Raw genomic sequence first — 18,716 nt, 5'->3', positions numbered from 1 at the left:
CATGACGCGGTTCGTAAGGGTCTGTACTTTGATCTCAAGTTGCCGATAGTCGTCTTTTTGTTGTGATTCGAGACGTGATATTTCCTTAGCTAGAGAGTCACATCTACGATTCACGGTGCATTCCGACAGACGCAACTCCTTTCCCACATCCGTTACGCGCTCATCCAATGTTTCGCGATAATTGGTGAAAGTGGACGGAAGGTCCTGGACGTCTTGACGTACCTCCTCCACGTCTTTACTTACACGTTCGAACTTCTCTGTGATAGTGGTATTTGTCTCTAACTTAAACTGTTCAAACCGGTTATTGAGATCTTGAATGCTATCAGTTACTTTAGAAAATCTGTCATTTATCTGCCCTAACGCAAAGTTTACATTTTCAAATCTAGTGTTTACATTAGCATTAACTTGTTCTAACTGAGTACTAACATTACCAAATTTCTGATCAAATTTTAAACTTAATGTTTGAGTAAATTGCTGTAAAAGTTCAGCTAAGTTAGACGTGGACTGTGACTCTACCGATTCCTGCACTACAGTATCATTCTCTACCTCGGTCACCTGCGGAAGAACTACCAGTGAACCCCTCTCTGTGTCATTTTCTCCATTGGACGCCGGCAAGTCTACCTGTGCCGCACGTTTTACAGTACAATATTTGCAATACCACGGTTCCACACTTTGTTGCAGTTCGGTGACTTCCGTTTCCGACAATCCCTGGCATTGGGAATGAATCCACAATTGACAATCGTCACAAAACACGCTTACTCCTTCTATTAGTTCGTCACAACAACTATACTTGTCCACAGACTGATTGGTCTCACTTAACTTTTTACACGACATATTTTCTCTTCCTTTTTACAAACTTTCATAATATTCCCCGGATCTACCAATTACTCAGACAATATGCAACTATTCCTGCTCATCTATAAAGATTTACCACTTTCTTCAACTCGCTTTTTTTTTTTTTTTTTTTTTTTTGTGACCATCCTTCCTTGAGAATGATATAATCGAAACATTACAAGTTCCATCACCGAATATCATCCTGGCTGGCGTAGCCAAATTTGTTAGTAAAATAATAATTAATTTCTATATTTGTTTATGTGTGTATTAGTGTCTACTGTTGTTCTCAGATGTTCGCTTTCTCGGGACCAAGGTGCGTTTGAGTATATCACCAGTTTAACCAGCTACAAGTCTATGTGGCCATCACAGAAGAATAGCTCGCAACCGGGGATGCACTCACTCGCTCCATAGTCATGGGAGAAAGAATCGAACTCGGAAGACCTGCCCTACAAGTGTATTATCTAAATGAAGTTTGCGCAACGGAAAAAAAATATATAAATAAACTCGAAAATTTGGAAAAGTAAATAAAAAAAATAAATCTCAGGATTCGTGACATTCACTGATGGGTTCCCCGTAACGTTTCACTCATATCATTTTCCCCTCGATGATTCATTATCGGATTGATAGGAAGACGCACTATTGATCTCGACTAAATCATGTTTTACTATAAAATTTCAACTCTACTGTATCTCTGTTATATGGAATAAAACATAATTGTCAACCTGAAGCTTTACTTGTTTTACCGAAGCTTTATACAGACTGTTTACATTGAGTTTAGGGGCACAACAATACATCGCATTACACTTTACAGAATCATTTTTACCGTGCATGTCACAATTCGTGACCAACCATTTTACAATATCACATGCACACATACTCTCATAACTTTCAAATTTTATTTCACATATCCCCAATATTTATTACTTTTATTAATAGTTACTCATTCTCGACTATCTTAAGGAAAGTGCCTCTCATTGGCATTCATATCTTTCATTTAAAAAAAAAAATCTTATGTTTTAGCTGTTCACAGCAGCTACAATTACTAGGCACCCTTTTCTATATTTATTTATTTCTTGCCTACACATTTTATTACAAAAAAATACACATGAAATCACTAAATCCTTAACCTACACTAACCTAAGACACATTCACACTACACACTCACACCAACAAATTTATTTTATAACGTAAAAACGCTTTGGTTGGCCGTCCAGGCCACATTTCTTTTAATGAGATTCTGTTACTTAAAAAAAAAAAAGTTATATGAATGTTCGCACGCTGTAGAAAACCAATTGCCCCTATCGGAAATTTTTGACAAAACGACCCATCGTGCTTCTTTTCTCAAAGTCCAGCATCGGTTTCTTTCTCATACTTCACGGATACGTTAAGGTTAAAAAAAACTTTAAAAGAATAAAATATATTGAATATATGTTCTATACCGGAGAACGTCATTCCTATCCTATTTGTTTAGCGTGGTTCTAATGTACAGCCAAATGATGCATAGCCAAATAAAAAAAAATCACAACAATAATAAAGAATACTGCATATAGCCTTTCACAAGATTTTTGCTTTCTTTAATAACAGGAATTTCGATGGTCACTCTAAATGAAAATTTTACACTTGCATGTATATTCCGTCAGTATTTGCTCTACCTTTTATTTTCCCCCCTTTATAGATAAGCCTAAGCCGTCACATATTGTCTCAGTAATTGTGTAGATCCTACGGGAAAGGAATTTACGAAGACATAGTTATATTATTATGTTTCACTAAACACCATATTCCAACGGTATAACTTGGTGAATTTCGAGGTTAAAAGAAAATATCCATAAATCCAGGCTACCAAGTTACTTCGCTTGAAACCACTTTAGAAATAAAGAAAAACTTACTTACAGTTCGGATGAGTTTGTATGCAAGCAGAATCCAATGTCGTCCTTACAAGCACCCGTTCCTGTTTACCTTTCTTATTTATTTTGTGATGGATTTCATAGTTCCAGAATAAACAACTATCACTCACATCTTCCACAACATACAGTCCATTTTGAACCAGTTAAAAGGCCATTAACTATCACGGTTCTTCCAAAAAAATCAGGATCCAATTATGTATAAATCAGACCTCGTCCATAATGCATACAGACAACTTACAACATTGGGCTGCTTCGCTTCACTAATTCCCCTCGCTACTCGCTCCGTTCCGTTCAATAAATAGCGCAAAAATTATCGCAAATTTTGCAATCGAACCTTTTTAAATGTTTTAGTAGTAAGAATCCGTTCGGGAGCGGCTTTCTTTATCACTTTATGTCGATAATATCTGACGGGCGATAACTGAGGATTGCTTTCTTAGGCTGACGCCATTACAGTACGACAACAATGACGTAACAGTCTGAAGATTGAAGATGAGCTAATTATCATAGAGTTCAAAGGAAAGCGACCAATTATAAATAATTCTGTAAATCTGTGCTACTGACGTCACACAAGACAAGATTGAAGATGATGCACCAAAACCGAGTGAATCTTGACGATTTTCTATCAAAATGGCTGAAAGTCTAAAGAATTTTATGAAGAATAATTTTTGAATAAAATTTTTAAAGAAATTTTTGACAGAGTTTTCAGAATGATTGGAGATAGGAAAAGCGTTCTACAGATAAAAATAAAAGAAATAAGCAGAATATTATTAAAAAATATAGGAAATTAAGATAGAAATAAACAAAACATAGTCATTAAATACGAAATAATATCCTAAACCTATTTTAATGCACGTCCTAACTTAATCCTACCTTTTAATATTACAAGAAAATTAAATGACAACATTACATCCTTACATATCCTATATTATATATTATTTTACATTATTATACAGGGCGTTCGAAAATTTTTCAACATGATAACTCCATGTTGGGAGGTATCAAGTGATATTCTGCCACTGTTAATATTATTCACAGGTTGTCACTGATCCTTTGCTGTTCCTTATTCATTGCTTTCTCATTAATGTAGTTTCCATTTCATTTCATTTTATTATCAAAGAAATTATCAAAGAATAAAATAGTATTAAGGTTGAGCATGAAACACTATTACTTATCTAAATGCCATGTTCTCGGAATTCTTCTGCACAGCTATCATAGTGTATGTGTTTTATCCTTGCATAAATTACGCCTAGAGACTGATTTTGCATTGTCAATCTTTCTATTTTTTTTTTTTTTTTAGTTGAATTTACTTATGTTGGTAACGGGGTATCATTTTATGTTAGAAGACTTTAAGAAGGGTATAATGAGCTCTTTGAGGAGCAAAGGATACATATTCTATGTATTTTAATTGATTTGGTGCCAAAATTCTTCGTATCTCTCATAAAAAATATGTCTGATTTGCACCCAAATGCCCCCTGACGAACATCAAATGTTATCAGTTGAATGTATTTTCACTTCAAGTGCCAAAACGTCTCCTTAAAAGGAGATAAGCATGATTTCATTACAAGAAGTGAAAATGCTATATCCTTAACTCGGCAATGTATTTCTAAACATTACTCTGTATATTTTGTACACCACTTGAAACAATAGGTTCCATATCATGTAGCTTGGATGATCGAAATGGACATTAAAATTAGTCCAGACAGTGAATCAATGAATATATAAAGTGTCGATAAGTGTAAAGTAATTATATATGCATGAAGGAATATAAAATAAAAATCAAATTAGCCTACCGTATTCCTCTGTAATATATTGGCATCGTAGACAATATGGTTATTAATAATCGTTTCTACACTTGATCGACTCAGAATCACTTATAGTTCAAAAGTGAGCTCACCAAAATGCAATGTGGGATTCAAAATCGACGCCGCTTGAAACTATCGTCCAGAATCATTCTCGTTCACGACCAACCACGTCCTCATACCGCTGTCGTCGTCGAGAAGAAAAAGATTCAAGATTTTCGTTAGGACCTGTTTGACCACCCTCCATATAGTCCCAACCTTGCCCCCAACGATTACTTCCTCTTCTTGCGTTTGAAACGGTGGTTTGGTGGACAACGGTTTCAAAACGACGAGGATCTCAACACTGCCGTTGCCAACTGGTTCCAACTCAGGAATCAAACTTCTATTGAGATGATTTACTGAAGATGGTGCAGCGTAACGAAAAGTGTTTGGAAAGGTATGGTGATTATGTGAAAAACTGAAGTAGCTCCGTAGGCACCTATTTCTGGCAATACATCCGGTTCCACACGAGAGTCTGTTTTTTTAATCATCAAACGACCCTTAATTTTTTAATATGCCTCGTATATATATATACAGTTTCCCACTAGGAAAGGGCCATGTTTTGAGGAATGTCAGTATGGGTCATGACAAGCTATCGTTCCAGATATCGATGAGAGACAAATATTTCGTACACATTGCTTCGAAGACACATATCTCCGGAACTGATGAAGATATCGGAATCACACAAAAGTAGGTAGCACACGTAATAGGCATTATATACGTATCCCATTCATCACACTCACAGGTACCAATATTCCGGATAAAATTCCGGAATTCGTATTCAAACTTCTGTCTGCCCATTGAATTGAAATAATTAAAAGTTGCTTGCTTTCACAACAATGCAAGCAAACGGGAAAATAAAGAGGTGTTTTCACAAGTTTATTGGACTTCTTTATTTCACTCTTGGCTAGGTCTTGCGTGCGTGCGTGTGTGTGTGTGTGTGTGTGTGTGTGTGTGTGTGTGTGTGTGTACATGTGCGTTACTTCCTAGCAGAGATCCGTATTTTATCTTTACACCCAAAAACACTAACATGTAAGAAGGATTCAAATTTAAGAGATTTTCTCTGAAACGACTTTAACGATTGTGTTTACTTTTAACTAATAACTTTTGTTTGTTTGTTTTAAAGACTTCCAAACTATGATACGAGTGAATATTAGTTAAATCTTATAGAAACGGCTTTGTCTGTTCATCCGTCCGTTAACAACAGGTATCAGAGCAAAAGCAATAAAAAATATCAAAATGTGGTTTATTGCATTCGATTAAGCGTCTCAGGCATAAGTTCTATCTCCTCCGTTAACTCTCTATTCAAACCGGAAGTGGTTCAAATTAAACATTTCTGGTTTCAACGTTTATCGACATAGAAGGAAGCCGGTAACAGATAGCGTAAAACGGATTTTTGCAAACAATTCAGTGTCTCAATACAACATACCATAACTGTTCACAACACTCTATCGAAATCTGAAGTGATTCAAATTTATTGTTACTTCCGGTTTTACGAAGAACATTTATTTCCGAAGAACGAAAATTTTATCACATAGCGTGAAGCGTTTTTTTACAAATGATTCGGCTTCTCAAGACAACATATTATGATCTATCCACAATACTCTACTGTACCGGAAGTGGTTCAAATTAACTATTACTTTCTGTTTCAATAGTAATTTACGTAGAGGAAAAAGGGTAAAATTTATTAACATGCGTTTTCTTTCAATCGATTCATCGCCTTAAGAATCGCTTTCATCTCCTCCGTTGAAGCTCTGTTCAAACCGGAAGTGATTAAAATTAGCCATTTCTGGCTTTAACTTTTATCGCGTCACAACAAATACGGTGATAGATAGCGAGAAGCATTCTGTTGCAAACGATCCATCCCATTTGTTTAGCATCCAACAAGTAAGTCATTTTCACCAAGAATCGATCTGTCGATCTCGTGAACCAAATACGAGTCACTGGTCCTTATACCAATGTGAATGTCTTGATTTATCAGTTTGTTTTTAGTACTGCACCTTTTGAGACAACTAAATACTGCGTATGTGTAGCGATATAACATAATAACATCGTTGTATTGCGGTCAAAAGCACTTATTTTGATGTGCAATGCATATACACAAACATTATGTGAATATTTGAATTCTTTAAAAATACAGTAATATATAACAGTATAAAATACGCATTATGTATATGTACCTAAAATCCGAAAAGTTGATATACCCATGTAGGCTCTTGCTAAATTGCAACAGCTGCATAGCTCTCCACAACATGGAAACTAATCCTTTGAGTGAGCGACATACGCTGTACAAAATGCCAGACAATATTACGGGACAATGGGGGCAAACTGTAATTTTAATGTATTGATAGCACGTCAGCAGTCTGCATTCCAAGTGTACCTGTTTTGTTGAAATAGTCTGTCCCTCTCGAAAATCATTTTCATTTTTTTAAAGTTGTGGACACAAACGTATTCAACTATAATATAATATATTTTTCATCGACTTGATAACGACATTCTCTCCTTCAACATCTCCATTGATGCAGTTGCGAAACGTAACCATGTTAGATGATGACGAAAGAATGCTGAGATTTCTGCCATTATTTAAAGCAAATATTATTAGTTGTTTATTTAAATTTATATAAGTGTAGTTAGGTGAAATTTTATATTTTAGATAAATACAACTAAAAAGTTAGATAGGTAAATTCTTATATAAAGTGTCACTGCACTAGTTCAATCTTTTGAAGAACTTTTATGTGACGTTCATTTAAGTTTCCATTTTGCTTCTGCACTTTAGAATAGTTATTTTTCAGGAGATTGAGTTTTGTATAGTTGATAATCTTCCTGAAGTATTTAATTCTTCAAATGGTATTTGGGTACAACTTATTATTTCCAATAAGAATTTTTACTCTCTTAGTATTTAAATACATCAACTATACAGTTATGTATTCGTTCACAAACACCAAGTATGATATATTTATAATGATATTTCCGTTAACTGCAATATTACGTCGAAATATGATGCTCGTAATGAATATTTTAACATGTTTCGAAGACGTAAAAAAATCAAAACAATAAAACTTTATTAGAAATACAATATGAAAAATTTATTTTCTAAAACTATAGCAATGCTATGTACACAAGATTCTAGTCAGAAAAGCTATTGCTAATCCTAAAATTAACATGAGATTTTTTAATAATATTTTGCTCCTTTTCGGCTTCTCGCTCTGTTGGATAACTTCCTTAGTTGTTCTGCACAAGAGGCTGCCTGCTATTATAGTTAGACATACAACAGCAGCTAATTTATCAAATTCTGATGATATGTACTCACCTATTAATATGCCTACTGGAGACATAACACTGCACACTAACATGAATACTGCCATACTTCGAGAACCAGTTTCGAGCGCAAAATAATCCGTCGCAAAAGCAAATGCTATGAGGCACTGATGCACTGTAATAAAGCCGAAAGTAACATATACACTATATGGTGTAGGTTGCATACCAATAGTCATGCCTTCGACAACATACTGTACAGAACATTCAGAGGTGACCACACATATTGTAAAAAGTTTGCTCAGGTATCTATACCCTACCTTCGGGATCATTTTTACTCTTCTTAATGCTCTGCATCGTACTCTCTGTGTCTTCCTTTCTTGTGATGTCTCGGATTTTTCCCGTTGTTCATGGAACCTAGAAACGCTTGTGGTACTTGAATTATTACGGATATTGTTAGTAGTAATACGAACTGAACTTCGATTTTCTATATTTTCGGAACCATTTGGTCTTACACTGGTGACAGCTGAATCTCGAACAGAAGGGACATTTCTGCTGTTCCTGGGACCAATAGGACCACTAACACGACACACTCTACTACCCGCTATAGAACTAGCTCCTTTGGAAGCTCGTACATTTGGTTTACTGGTTGTTAATATTACCCTCGCAGGAAGAAGGCCAGCCACATCACTGGAGCGACTCATTACAGTTCTTTTACGACGCCTTCGTTGTGTCATTTTCTTTTTCAATTTTCTAACAATTGTCCTTACGAGCTCCTGAAGAACATATGACAGCAGCAATCCGCAGCCTAACAATATATTCGGACTTGTTGAGTAAAGAAATGTGTCCTTCTCGAGACACTGTATTTCATTCCTCAAGTGAGGCAAAACGAAAAACAAAACTGTTCCAAATAAAGTTCCAGTATTAAACCAGATTAAAGTGCACAAAATGCCTCTCGTCTTATTAATGTATTTTTTCCAGGCTTTTATCTTAAAAAGGCACTTAGGTAGGAACCCACACATATAAATTGATACCAAAAGAACACCTGAAGAATAATCTTTGAAAGCGATACCTCCCATCGATTAGGATGTGTAGATGTGTTTAAGAGAAGTAAAAATTCCTTCTCATTCTTATTTCTTCCAGTAGTTGGCAACACCAATAGTTTACGAAGTAATACCTGCAAGAAAGTAAACATTTTTCAATGCTTTAAAGTTTGTACAATATTATCACAATTGAAAACAGTTCTTTCAGTGAAATAATGTTCCCTATATTACTATATTATTTACACACACACACACACACACACACACACACATATATATATATATATATATATATATATATATATATATATATAGATAGATAGATAGATAGATAGATAGATAGATAGATAGATAGATAGATAGATAGATAGATATCTGTGAAACATTCAAAATGTTTCTGGTTCAAAAAAATATATTTGTATAGCCACGAACAAAAATGCATTCACGCTTGCAATTTTTCACATCAACGTTAGATAACCAACAATGCAGTGAGGATTGGTTCGTTAATAACTGCGTAAGGCGTTCTACAAGTGCCCTAGTTTGTTCAAAAGATATCAGTGTAGCAAACTGAAAAAGTACACCCTATTTCAAAAAGAATATACTTATTTCGAATGCATATATTTATTAAACTTTAAGACATGCGAATATGAAATTTTACACACATTTTGAACCTCTCAAGTTCAAATTACAGATGGTTAATATGTCCTCCATCAGGGACACGAACAATATCACATCGATACTCAAATTCCTCCCATACTCGGGCAAGCATGTCCTGCGTCACTGATGTTATGGCGGTACGGATCCGGTTCTTCAACTCTTCCAGTTTCTGTTGGAGTGGTGATACATACACGTTGTCTTTAATGAAACCCCACAGGAACAAGTCACAGGGTTTCATTTCCGGTGACCATGGAGGCCAGCTGTGACATGCTAAGTCGCCAGCTCCTCGAAAAACAATCCAACGGTTCGGTAGAGTTTCATTCAGATATTCACGCGCTTGGCGACTCCAGTGAAGAGGGTGCCCCGTCTTGTTGAAAATTGAAGTCGTCTTCGTGCAGCCTCGGAAACAACAAGTTTTGAAACATAGCTAGATACTGCTGACTGTTAACCATGTTTCCATTAAAGAAGAATGGTCAGTAAACAGATGATCGTGATATCGCACAAAATACATTGATTTTGGGCGAATCTCGTACATGTTCTATGACTGTATGTAAGTTCTGTAGGCCTCAAATTCTAACATTTTGTTTGTTTACCTGACCACCAAAACGGAAAGTCGATTCATCACTAAACACGATGCGTTGTGCAACAGTGTTATCATTGTCAATAGCATCCATAATCTCGGTACAAAATGCCACACGTTTGCGTTTGTCATCAGGATGCAGGGCTTGTAACAGCTGTAACTTGTACGGCTTCATGACCAACCGACGTCTCAAAACACGCCAAATTGTTGTTGTCGGCACTTGTAACTCCCGACTGGCACGACGAGTTGATTTTGAAGAACTACGTTGGAAAGCAGTTTGAATTCGTGCAACATTTTCTTCAGCAACACGAGGGCGGCCAGGACTCTTCCCTTTACATACACATCCTGTATCTACAAACCGTCGATACCATCTGCGAATGTTCCACTCATTCGGAGGATCAATTTGGTACCTCAACCTGAAACGTCTTTGCAATGTACTCACGGAATTGCACTTCGCAAACTCGAGAACACAAAATGATTTGTGCAGCGGAGTAGCCATTTTAAACATATGACGGTTACCAAGCAAAACAGAAGATAACTGACATCTAGTGGCTATTAATATAAACTAGACTATGTATTAGTTTCTCCAATAGCCGAGCCGAGGCGCAGCGATCGATAGTTTGAACAAAATAATTCTTCGTATTACGTATATTCTTTTTGAAACAGGGTATAGAATAAAATCCATGCCTCTGCAACGAATAAAATATAGGGAAAAAGACACCGTTTAGTATCTACAGAGCGATTGACATCATGAGAAAGTTTCAAAGTGATATTATTTAGACATGCCAAGGAAAAATCAATGTTGTTCAAACTTTCATTTTATTTCACAGTATTTTTTTTTTTTTTTAAATTTCTGGATGTTTTACATTATTCTTTTCAACGTTACCTTCACCTTTGTTAGTTTCAGTTTTAATGTCTCCACTGAAAATTTATGGAAAAAATATATCACATGTTGTGGGGTGATTTGACTCCTATCTTTGCTTCGGGAAATTTCTTTTATCTACAAAACCAATGTATTTTTATTTTTAAAAAAATAAAAGTAATATTACCTCGTATTATGTATCATTTACACATTAAAGCTAACAAGAATATTTTCAAGTGTTATACTATTGGTTTTCAGTGTGTTCGGAAAATGCAATCTAACAAACAAAAGAACAATCTAAGAAAGTAAAAGCAAGATGTGTAGGATGTGACAGTTTAATCTGTAAAAATTAGTGGCTCAATAGAAACTATGTCATATGAAAATGAAATCTTTAAGTTTTACGTCCCATATTTATGCTGACTAGGCTAAAGGAGACGATGATGATGAGAAATGAATGAAATGGTAGAATGAAGAAAGGGGGAGAAAACGGGAGAATCTCGAGAAAAACCCCGCATACTGTGTTTGCTCACCACAAAGTCCACTTGGCGCGAGATAGAATCGAACCAAGGACCCAGCTTTGATCCTTGTTAAACCACAACCTGTTACTAGCCTCTTTATGAAAATCCAAAACAAAGGATGGAATTCAAGGCATAAATGCATGACTACTGGGATTAAGCTAGCATGTGCATGAAACATGTGGGTGCGAATTTGAACAACTCTTAAAGAAGAATCCGCTGATGATAGCATAATTAAAGAACAATTGTATACGAACAATAGCTATACCTTTAAATCCTCGAAATTCTATTTCCAGAGGCCATACAAATAGCGTTAAGTTTTACTACGAAGCCGATTAGCACAAAGAGGATACTAAAATATTTCGAAATTGTTAGTCTCTATTCTTTTGTTAAGGAAACAAAGAAATATTGTGAAAATCTGCATCAAGAGAGACTAAGATATATATCACCTATCAGTTAAGTGAACAGTCTAATAAAATTTATTATTCTGTTTCCACAGAACTTCCATCCGATTCCTCCTTACTCCCCCCCGCCAAGTGAACTTTGTGGTGGACAAACACAGTGTGCGTGGGTTTTCTAGGGGTTCTCCCGTTTCCTCCCACTTTCTTTATTCCACCATTTCATTCATTACTCATAATCACCGTCTCCTTTAGCCTAACCGGCATAAACGTGGACGTAAAACTCAAAGATTTCATTTAATTTTTTCCTCCTTACTCCGTAATAAGAAAAAAAAAACATTGTTTCCTCTAAGTGGTGCATGTGCCGGGCAAAGAAATTCAGCATCATCGACAGGTATATCTAAAGATCGTAGCTTATAGGCACACTAGTGTCGTATGATATACACAAAACTATGACATTTCTGTATGTAAATTGTGGAATTATGAAATTAAGCAGTACGATCCAAAATCTAAGACAGATAACTAGTTCTCTGAACACATCAACATCTTTCCCAAAACAAAACTGGCTTAATCTGGATGGTGTAGACATGTAACACTGAAAATCATGAAACGAAATTTATATAAATCATCCTGGAACGTGAAAGGATTACATTGGACCAAGAAAACTGAAAATAATCCTCTCTAATGAAGCTATCGAGGTTGTTTAAATTCAATGTGAAGAACTCGCTCAAAAATCGAAGGACAGCGCCAATAGAACTGTACGAATTGAATTGAATTGAATTGAAAAGGTTGGGGTGGGTGCACCGACGACGGAGGTCTTTTAGCACCCATCACTAGGTAAGATCACACACGGTAAATGTGAAGAGACACAAACATACACAGCTAAAAACCGTACTGTCCGTAGTAGAGAAGATCATAAAGAACACACTAAAACAGTCACGCAGAGCAGCAGGCAGAAAAAGAAAAGTACAAGATAAAATAATAAATAATGCATGAAACGTTAAAAATGGTGCATCCAAATAACAGAGCACTGCAGTCACAGAGGCATACAAAAAAGTCAGATGGCGGATAAAACTTGCTGATGTCGCAGAAATCGAAACACCTTCAAGACGATGCCAAGATCATCGCTGAGCAGAGTCGGAGGTCAGCGGGTAGGCCATACTGAGCACGCACAGGCGCACGAGACACGCAGTCCTCAAGAATATGACGAATAGTCAAGCGTTGACCACAGAGGTGACAGTCAGAAGGAGGAGTTCTCTGTAGAAGTCCGTGTGTCAAATGACTATGACCAATCCGAAAGCGAGCCAAGTCTTCTCTTCGAATCGTGAAGGGCGGGAGCTCGATGACCAGACTCCAAGACGGGGCTTCACAGCATGGAGTTTGTTGTTGATCTGCTGATCCCATGATGACTGCCAGCGCTGATGCAGAAGACGTGACGAATATCAGCGCTGGGAACAGGGAGGCGCCAACGAAGACCGTAAAGAGCAGGTGTCGGCCAGATCATTTCCAGGGATGCCAACATGGCCTGGCACCCAACAAAACTAAAGATCATAGCCCTTAGCAAGTAGGCCATGGCACTGAAGTAGTACTTGCTGGACAAGTGGATGTGGAGACAAGGCATCGGCAAGGCTATGAAGGACATTGCTGGAATCAGAGCAGATCACAATAGCGCGAAGCTGGGGGCGACGAAGATGATGAAGAGCTTCCAAAATGGCTACCAATTCTGCGTTGTAGACGGTGCAGAAGGGATGAAGCTGAACTCAATAACGGTGCACTTCCATAACAAAAACACAGCCTACAGAGTTATCTTCCTTGGAGCCATCGGTAAAGATGAAGCGGTAGCCCGGATAGGAAGCCATGAGTGAGAGAAATTCCTGGTCACTGGTAGTGGCCTTTTTGAACTGTGCCAAAGAGAAGTTGATCGCCGGTGGAAGCAGTTGCGAGGGTGGTAGTGGCAGGAAACCCAAAACAGCAAGTGGAGGTAGCTCGACAGCAAGATCTGCCAGAAGTTCCAAGGCACGGATTCCAAAAGGTCTGGTGACTGTAGGCTGTGCCTGATAACGTTGAAGGCGAGGACCAGCTTCCAACGTAAACCCAGAGGGATGATCAGGAATGGCCTTCAGATGAAGTAGGTATCTTAGCTGCAGGACTTGGCGACAGTGCAACAGAGATGGCTCGTGAGCTTCGACATACAGGCTGCGGATGGGGCTTGTACGAAATGCCCCAGTATCAATTCGCAGACCCAGATGATGAACGGTGTCCAGATGGCGCGGTGTCCAGGATCCCATACCGCCAAATAGTGCCATAAGCCTTCTCCAAATCAAAAAAAAAGATGGCCACAAGATGTTCACGGTGGCGAAAGGCGTTATGGATAACAGTCTCCAGGTGAACAAGGTAATCTGTCATGGAGCGATAGCGTCGGAAGCCACACTGGAATTTGGAAAGAAAGCCATTATGTTAAAGGAACCAAACGAGACGATTGTTGATCATCTTCTCCAAAACTTTGCAAAGGCAGCTGGTAAGGGCGATGGGTCGATAGTTTGAAGGAGATGTAGCAAGCTTGCCAGGTTTAAAATCGGGATAATGTATCCCAAGCAACAGGAAAACTATCCTCCAGCCAGAACTGGTTGAAGAGATTTAGAAGACGGCGGTGACTTTCAGGCGGGAGATGCAGAAGCATGGCATAAGGTATATGATCCGGACCTGGCGCAGTGTCCTTCGTGGAGCGTAGAACAGCAGTAAACGGGGTACTGTAGCTCTGGATGTTAGCAGAGCGAAAGACAAGAGGTGTACGCTTGTCACGATGCTTGATGGACAGGAAGGCCTCTGGATAATGCGCAGAGCTGTTAACATCGGCAAAATGTTGACCCAATTCGGACACCATAAGATCTTGGTCGGTGACCAGGCGTCCATTGATAACCAAAGCAGGAATCCCACTAGAAGGAGGATGCCCTTGTAGACTACGAACCTTAGACCATACTTCGGAGATTGAACTCTGGGTAGAAAGTGAAGACTCATACAAGCGCCAGCTGCGTCGTTTGGTCTGTTTGATGACATATTTAGCTCGGGCACGGAGGAAGCGAAACTGCTCGAACTTAGCATCACTAGGAGCACAACGAAAAGCACGCAAGGCTCGTCGACGTGCACGAATAGACTGGCCAATCTCTGCAGACCACCAAGAAACGACGCGTTTGCGACGAAAGCCATGGTAGACGGGGATGGCCGCTTCGGCTGCCAACAAGATACTCCGCTGAAAAGCCCCACACTCTTCCCCGACGGACTGATGCAGATCTGGGGTGAAGTCAAAGCTGGCAGAGAACCGTGCCCAGTCAGCTTGGCGCAGATTGAATTTTGACGACGGTGCAGCTGGAGGGACCTGAAACCCAGTATCAGTGGAAAATGATCGCTGCTACAAAGATCAGAATGTACACGCCATTGAAGTTGAGCTCCAAGAGCTGGGCTGCAGAAGGACAAATCCAGATGAGAAAAGGCCCCAGTAGCAGTAGTGAAGTGCGTGGGACTGCCATAGTTCAACAGAATCAGGTTCGTCTCTGCAAGAAAAGCTATAATCTCGTGACCACGTGGTTCAGTCCGACAAAAGCCCCATACGGCATGGTATGAGTTCAAATCACCCACGTAGACAATAGAGGCGGGAAACTGGTGAAAGACATCTTCCAGATCGGTGCGGGAGACGTACGCACAGCAGATGGTGATTGGCTGGTGCAAAAAGATACGGACAGCAACGATCTGAAGAGGACTCGTGACATGTAGTATCGAGGAACTCCGGCGCCGGCCGCACAACCATCTGTAATCTTGTCGTGACGATATAGCGTGTATCCGGAGACTAAACCGGTGGTGGTAGGCGTGAAGTGAGTCTCTAGGAGACAGAAGATAACGGGATCCAACATTGACAGGAGCTGACAAAGTTCCGCATAGTGAGAGGAATATCCACTGAGATTCCACTGGAGTAAAGCCATAAGTTAAGCGGAATCTATAACAAACAGTTTTGATGCATGTTATAGAGAGCTTACGGGAGGACTTACATTTGCCATAGTGGTCAGAGGGTGCTGACAGAGAAGTTGGGGTCACCGTCTTTTTCTGTCGCCCTTTCTTCGGAGGGTTGCTAGGTGTGCCAAGAGTAGAAGATTTAAGAAACTGGTCTCGAAGAGAGTGAACAGAAGTAGCTTTGCTAGAGGACTGCGAGGCTGCAGCCCTGGCGGGCGACCGAGGCGCAGAAACAGTAGAGGCAGCAGTAGACGATGGAGTCGCACGAGACGTTGAGACGGCACCACAAGTGCAACAGCCAGCAGAAGCTATAACAGGACTCGTCTGCGTGAATGCATCTGTTGTCTGAGATCCTACAGAATTCATGGATTTCACTAAGGAAGAAGAACTGGTTTTGAAAGGTAACTTCGGCGCAGCTCTACGGCGGGCCTACGCTGCAGAGATCTTCTCGCTCACAATAAGTTCCTTAATCACCTTCTCCTCTCTGAAATTGGGACAATCTTTGGACCAAGCAGGATGGGCACCAGTACAGTTGACATATTTCGGATCCATCGTGCATGGAGCAGGACCATGTGGAGGGCCACCACAGTTTCCATAAGTGGCAGTCCCGTTACAAGAAGGCGCAGAAATGCCAAAGCGTTGACAGTTGAAGCATCGGAGCGGCAAAGGAATGTACGGTCTAACTTTCAACTGTAGGTAGCCAACCTTCAAAGCAGGAGGTAAGGTGGGCAGGTCAAACGTGACGATATATGAATGTGTCGCCTCTAGTTGCCCACTCTTCTTAACGTGGATCCGTTGGACTCCTGTAACATGGGAGTCTCGGAGCTCTGCGCAGATTTCATCTACAGGCACAGCTTGCAATTCCCGGCAGGTAATCACACCCTTGCTGGAATTGAGCTGGTTATGAACTTCAACCAGGACAGGAACGGTGATGATGGACTCACATTTCAGCAGCAGGCGGAACTGTTTGTCACTGACAGTATGAACAAGTAAAGTGCCATTGCGTAATTTCTTAATATGACCATCCGGAAATGAGCCAGTGGCGATGTGACAGAGTTGGCGATACAAAACAAACGGTGAGAGCTTTACTAAAGAACCAGCTGTCTCTTCACTTTTATCATTAATTATTAGATAATAAGGGATGGTTTTATTCTCTTCTAGTTTGCTTTGGCCAGGAGCTGCGGACGAAGCAGGGTGATGCAAAGCCATAAACAAATTAAGCCCAAAATCTTCTCCACTTCCCCGTCTGAGTTCCATAGCGGCCAACGAGGCTGGCAGGTCCTACCAGCATGACCCTTGTCAGCAAGCTAAGCCATCACACCAAGTCGTACTTGACGAGGGGCCAGGGCCATTTGCATCGCCGACTGATGGGTACTCTTGAGAAGACCCACGTCCCACCGTCTTATTGGGTGAGACCTAGATTCCATTGGAGATCCATGTGTCACAGACTCCCAGCGTTCCCTTTCAGGGCATCACTCCATCCGGTCTCGCTGGGTGCGCACACATTTCTCTCCGCCGTCTCATGATCCCAGATCCGAGCATCATCCAAACAATCCAGAGTCATATCCAGGACAGAGCAGTGGTACGAAATCCTAAAATCCAGCCGGTTTCATCCGAGCTTTACGTTGCTACTATCGATCGACAGTAGGGTGATCAGCCCTACCTAACCCCCAACCTGGAGGACCAGTGGCTGATTGCAGTTTCGAAAAACTGGGCGATGGGAGCGCCACTTCCCGACGCCGTCTAGAACTGTACGAGATACTGACGTCAATGATATAGAAAAAAACAAATTGTTCCCATGAATGATTCGTTATTCTGTGCAGTTTTGAAGTACAATGGAAATGGCATTGTCTAGAATCGAAATACGTATTATTTACTGAAAACGATTAGGAATGTTGTCCGGTTTGAATTGCACAAGTACTTGGAAATGCTGCAAGAACGAGTTTTATATTTTGAGGCAGATTCCATCATATTCACCCAAGCGAACCGACAGTTAAAGCATCAACATACTGGGAATCAATGTCTAACGAAATAGAAGCGTACGGTCAACGGATCTGTATAAAGACGTATGATGGGGATGAGTCAAAGATCTATGATTTGCAGGTATGTAATTCTGACGCAAATCACCAGTTACATATGCAAAATAAGAGGGTTGATGTTGAACTACCAAGCAGGCCAACAACTAAATTTCTACATAATGCAACAAATGGTTTTGGATAAATGCAGAATTAAAGTCTCGATCACTGCTGTGCATATGTCGCAGCAAATGCCATACTATCGTTATTACAAAATCTAACAAAAAGAATCGTTTTAAAGGTAAGAACAGTTTAGAATTAAAATACCTGGCCAGGCTGTACACTAAACACTTAAGTGTTCCAAAATGATTTCTCAAATAAGTGCTTATTTGACTCAGCCAAACGCTTATTTGAGTCAACTAAGCGTTGAGTGTTTAGCATTGTTAAGAGAAAATTGCTCAAGCCATTCACAATTTTACGAAATCCCTGTTGGTGACAGCTTATTATTGCCTCATACAGTGGGTGTAGTTAATTTGTATTAACCAATAGCATTTGAGAAATCGATTAACCATTATTACAATCAGTCAATCAAAGCAAATACTCTTATTGCTCTATACCATTCAGATTTTAGCAAAATATATTTTTCACCAATCACGCATGATCGATAACAAATAAAAATTTAGTAAACATAAAATAAGTTAAGTGGCGTTATACCAAATTAACCATGTGATATTATAAATAATCATTGAAATGTTCAAAAAATTCAGGACAGGGTCCAGTCCAAAGAGAAACTAGGAGTACCTCCCAAAT

General features: G+C 39.4%; 2 protein-coding genes across 2 annotated transcripts in view; both read right to left on the bottom strand.

The window, feature by feature from the left end:
• Nucleotides 1-7,647: 7,647 nt before the first annotated feature.
• Nucleotides 7,648-18,716, bottom strand: part of LOC145667482 (uncharacterized) — a 42,482-nt gene continuing 31,413 nt past the window's right edge. The window contains exon 2 of the mRNA XM_081734960.1: nucleotides 7,648-9,008. Within this exon, the coding sequence (XP_081591086.1) occupies nucleotides 7,687-8,910 (1,224 nt within the window). The 5' untranslated portion in view covers nucleotides 8,911-9,008 and the 3' untranslated portion in view covers nucleotides 7,648-7,686. The remainder of the gene's footprint in view (nucleotides 9,009-18,716) is intronic.
• Nucleotides 16,321-17,148, bottom strand: LOC145679374 (uncharacterized). The gene has a single exon (XM_081749959.1). The coding sequence runs from the start codon at nucleotides 17,146-17,148 to the stop codon at nucleotides 16,321-16,323; it is 828 nt and encodes a 275-aa protein (XP_081606085.1).

Source organism: Thermobia domestica, chromosome 1 (assembly GCF_964235325.1).
Source record: "Thermobia domestica chromosome 1, izTheDome1.hap1.1, whole genome shotgun sequence".
NCBI classification, from domain to species: Eukaryota; Metazoa; Arthropoda; class Insecta; order Zygentoma; family Lepismatidae; genus Thermobia; species Thermobia domestica.
Note: the sequence above shows the minus strand (reverse complement) of the source record. Positions and strands in the feature narration are given on the sequence as shown.

What these genes read in the sequence shown, in the direction of transcription:
- LOC145679374 (XM_081749959.1), bottom strand. Translation starts at nt 17,148, where the DNA reads ATGGAACTCAGACGGGGAAGTGGAGAAGATTTTGGGCTTAATTTGTTT.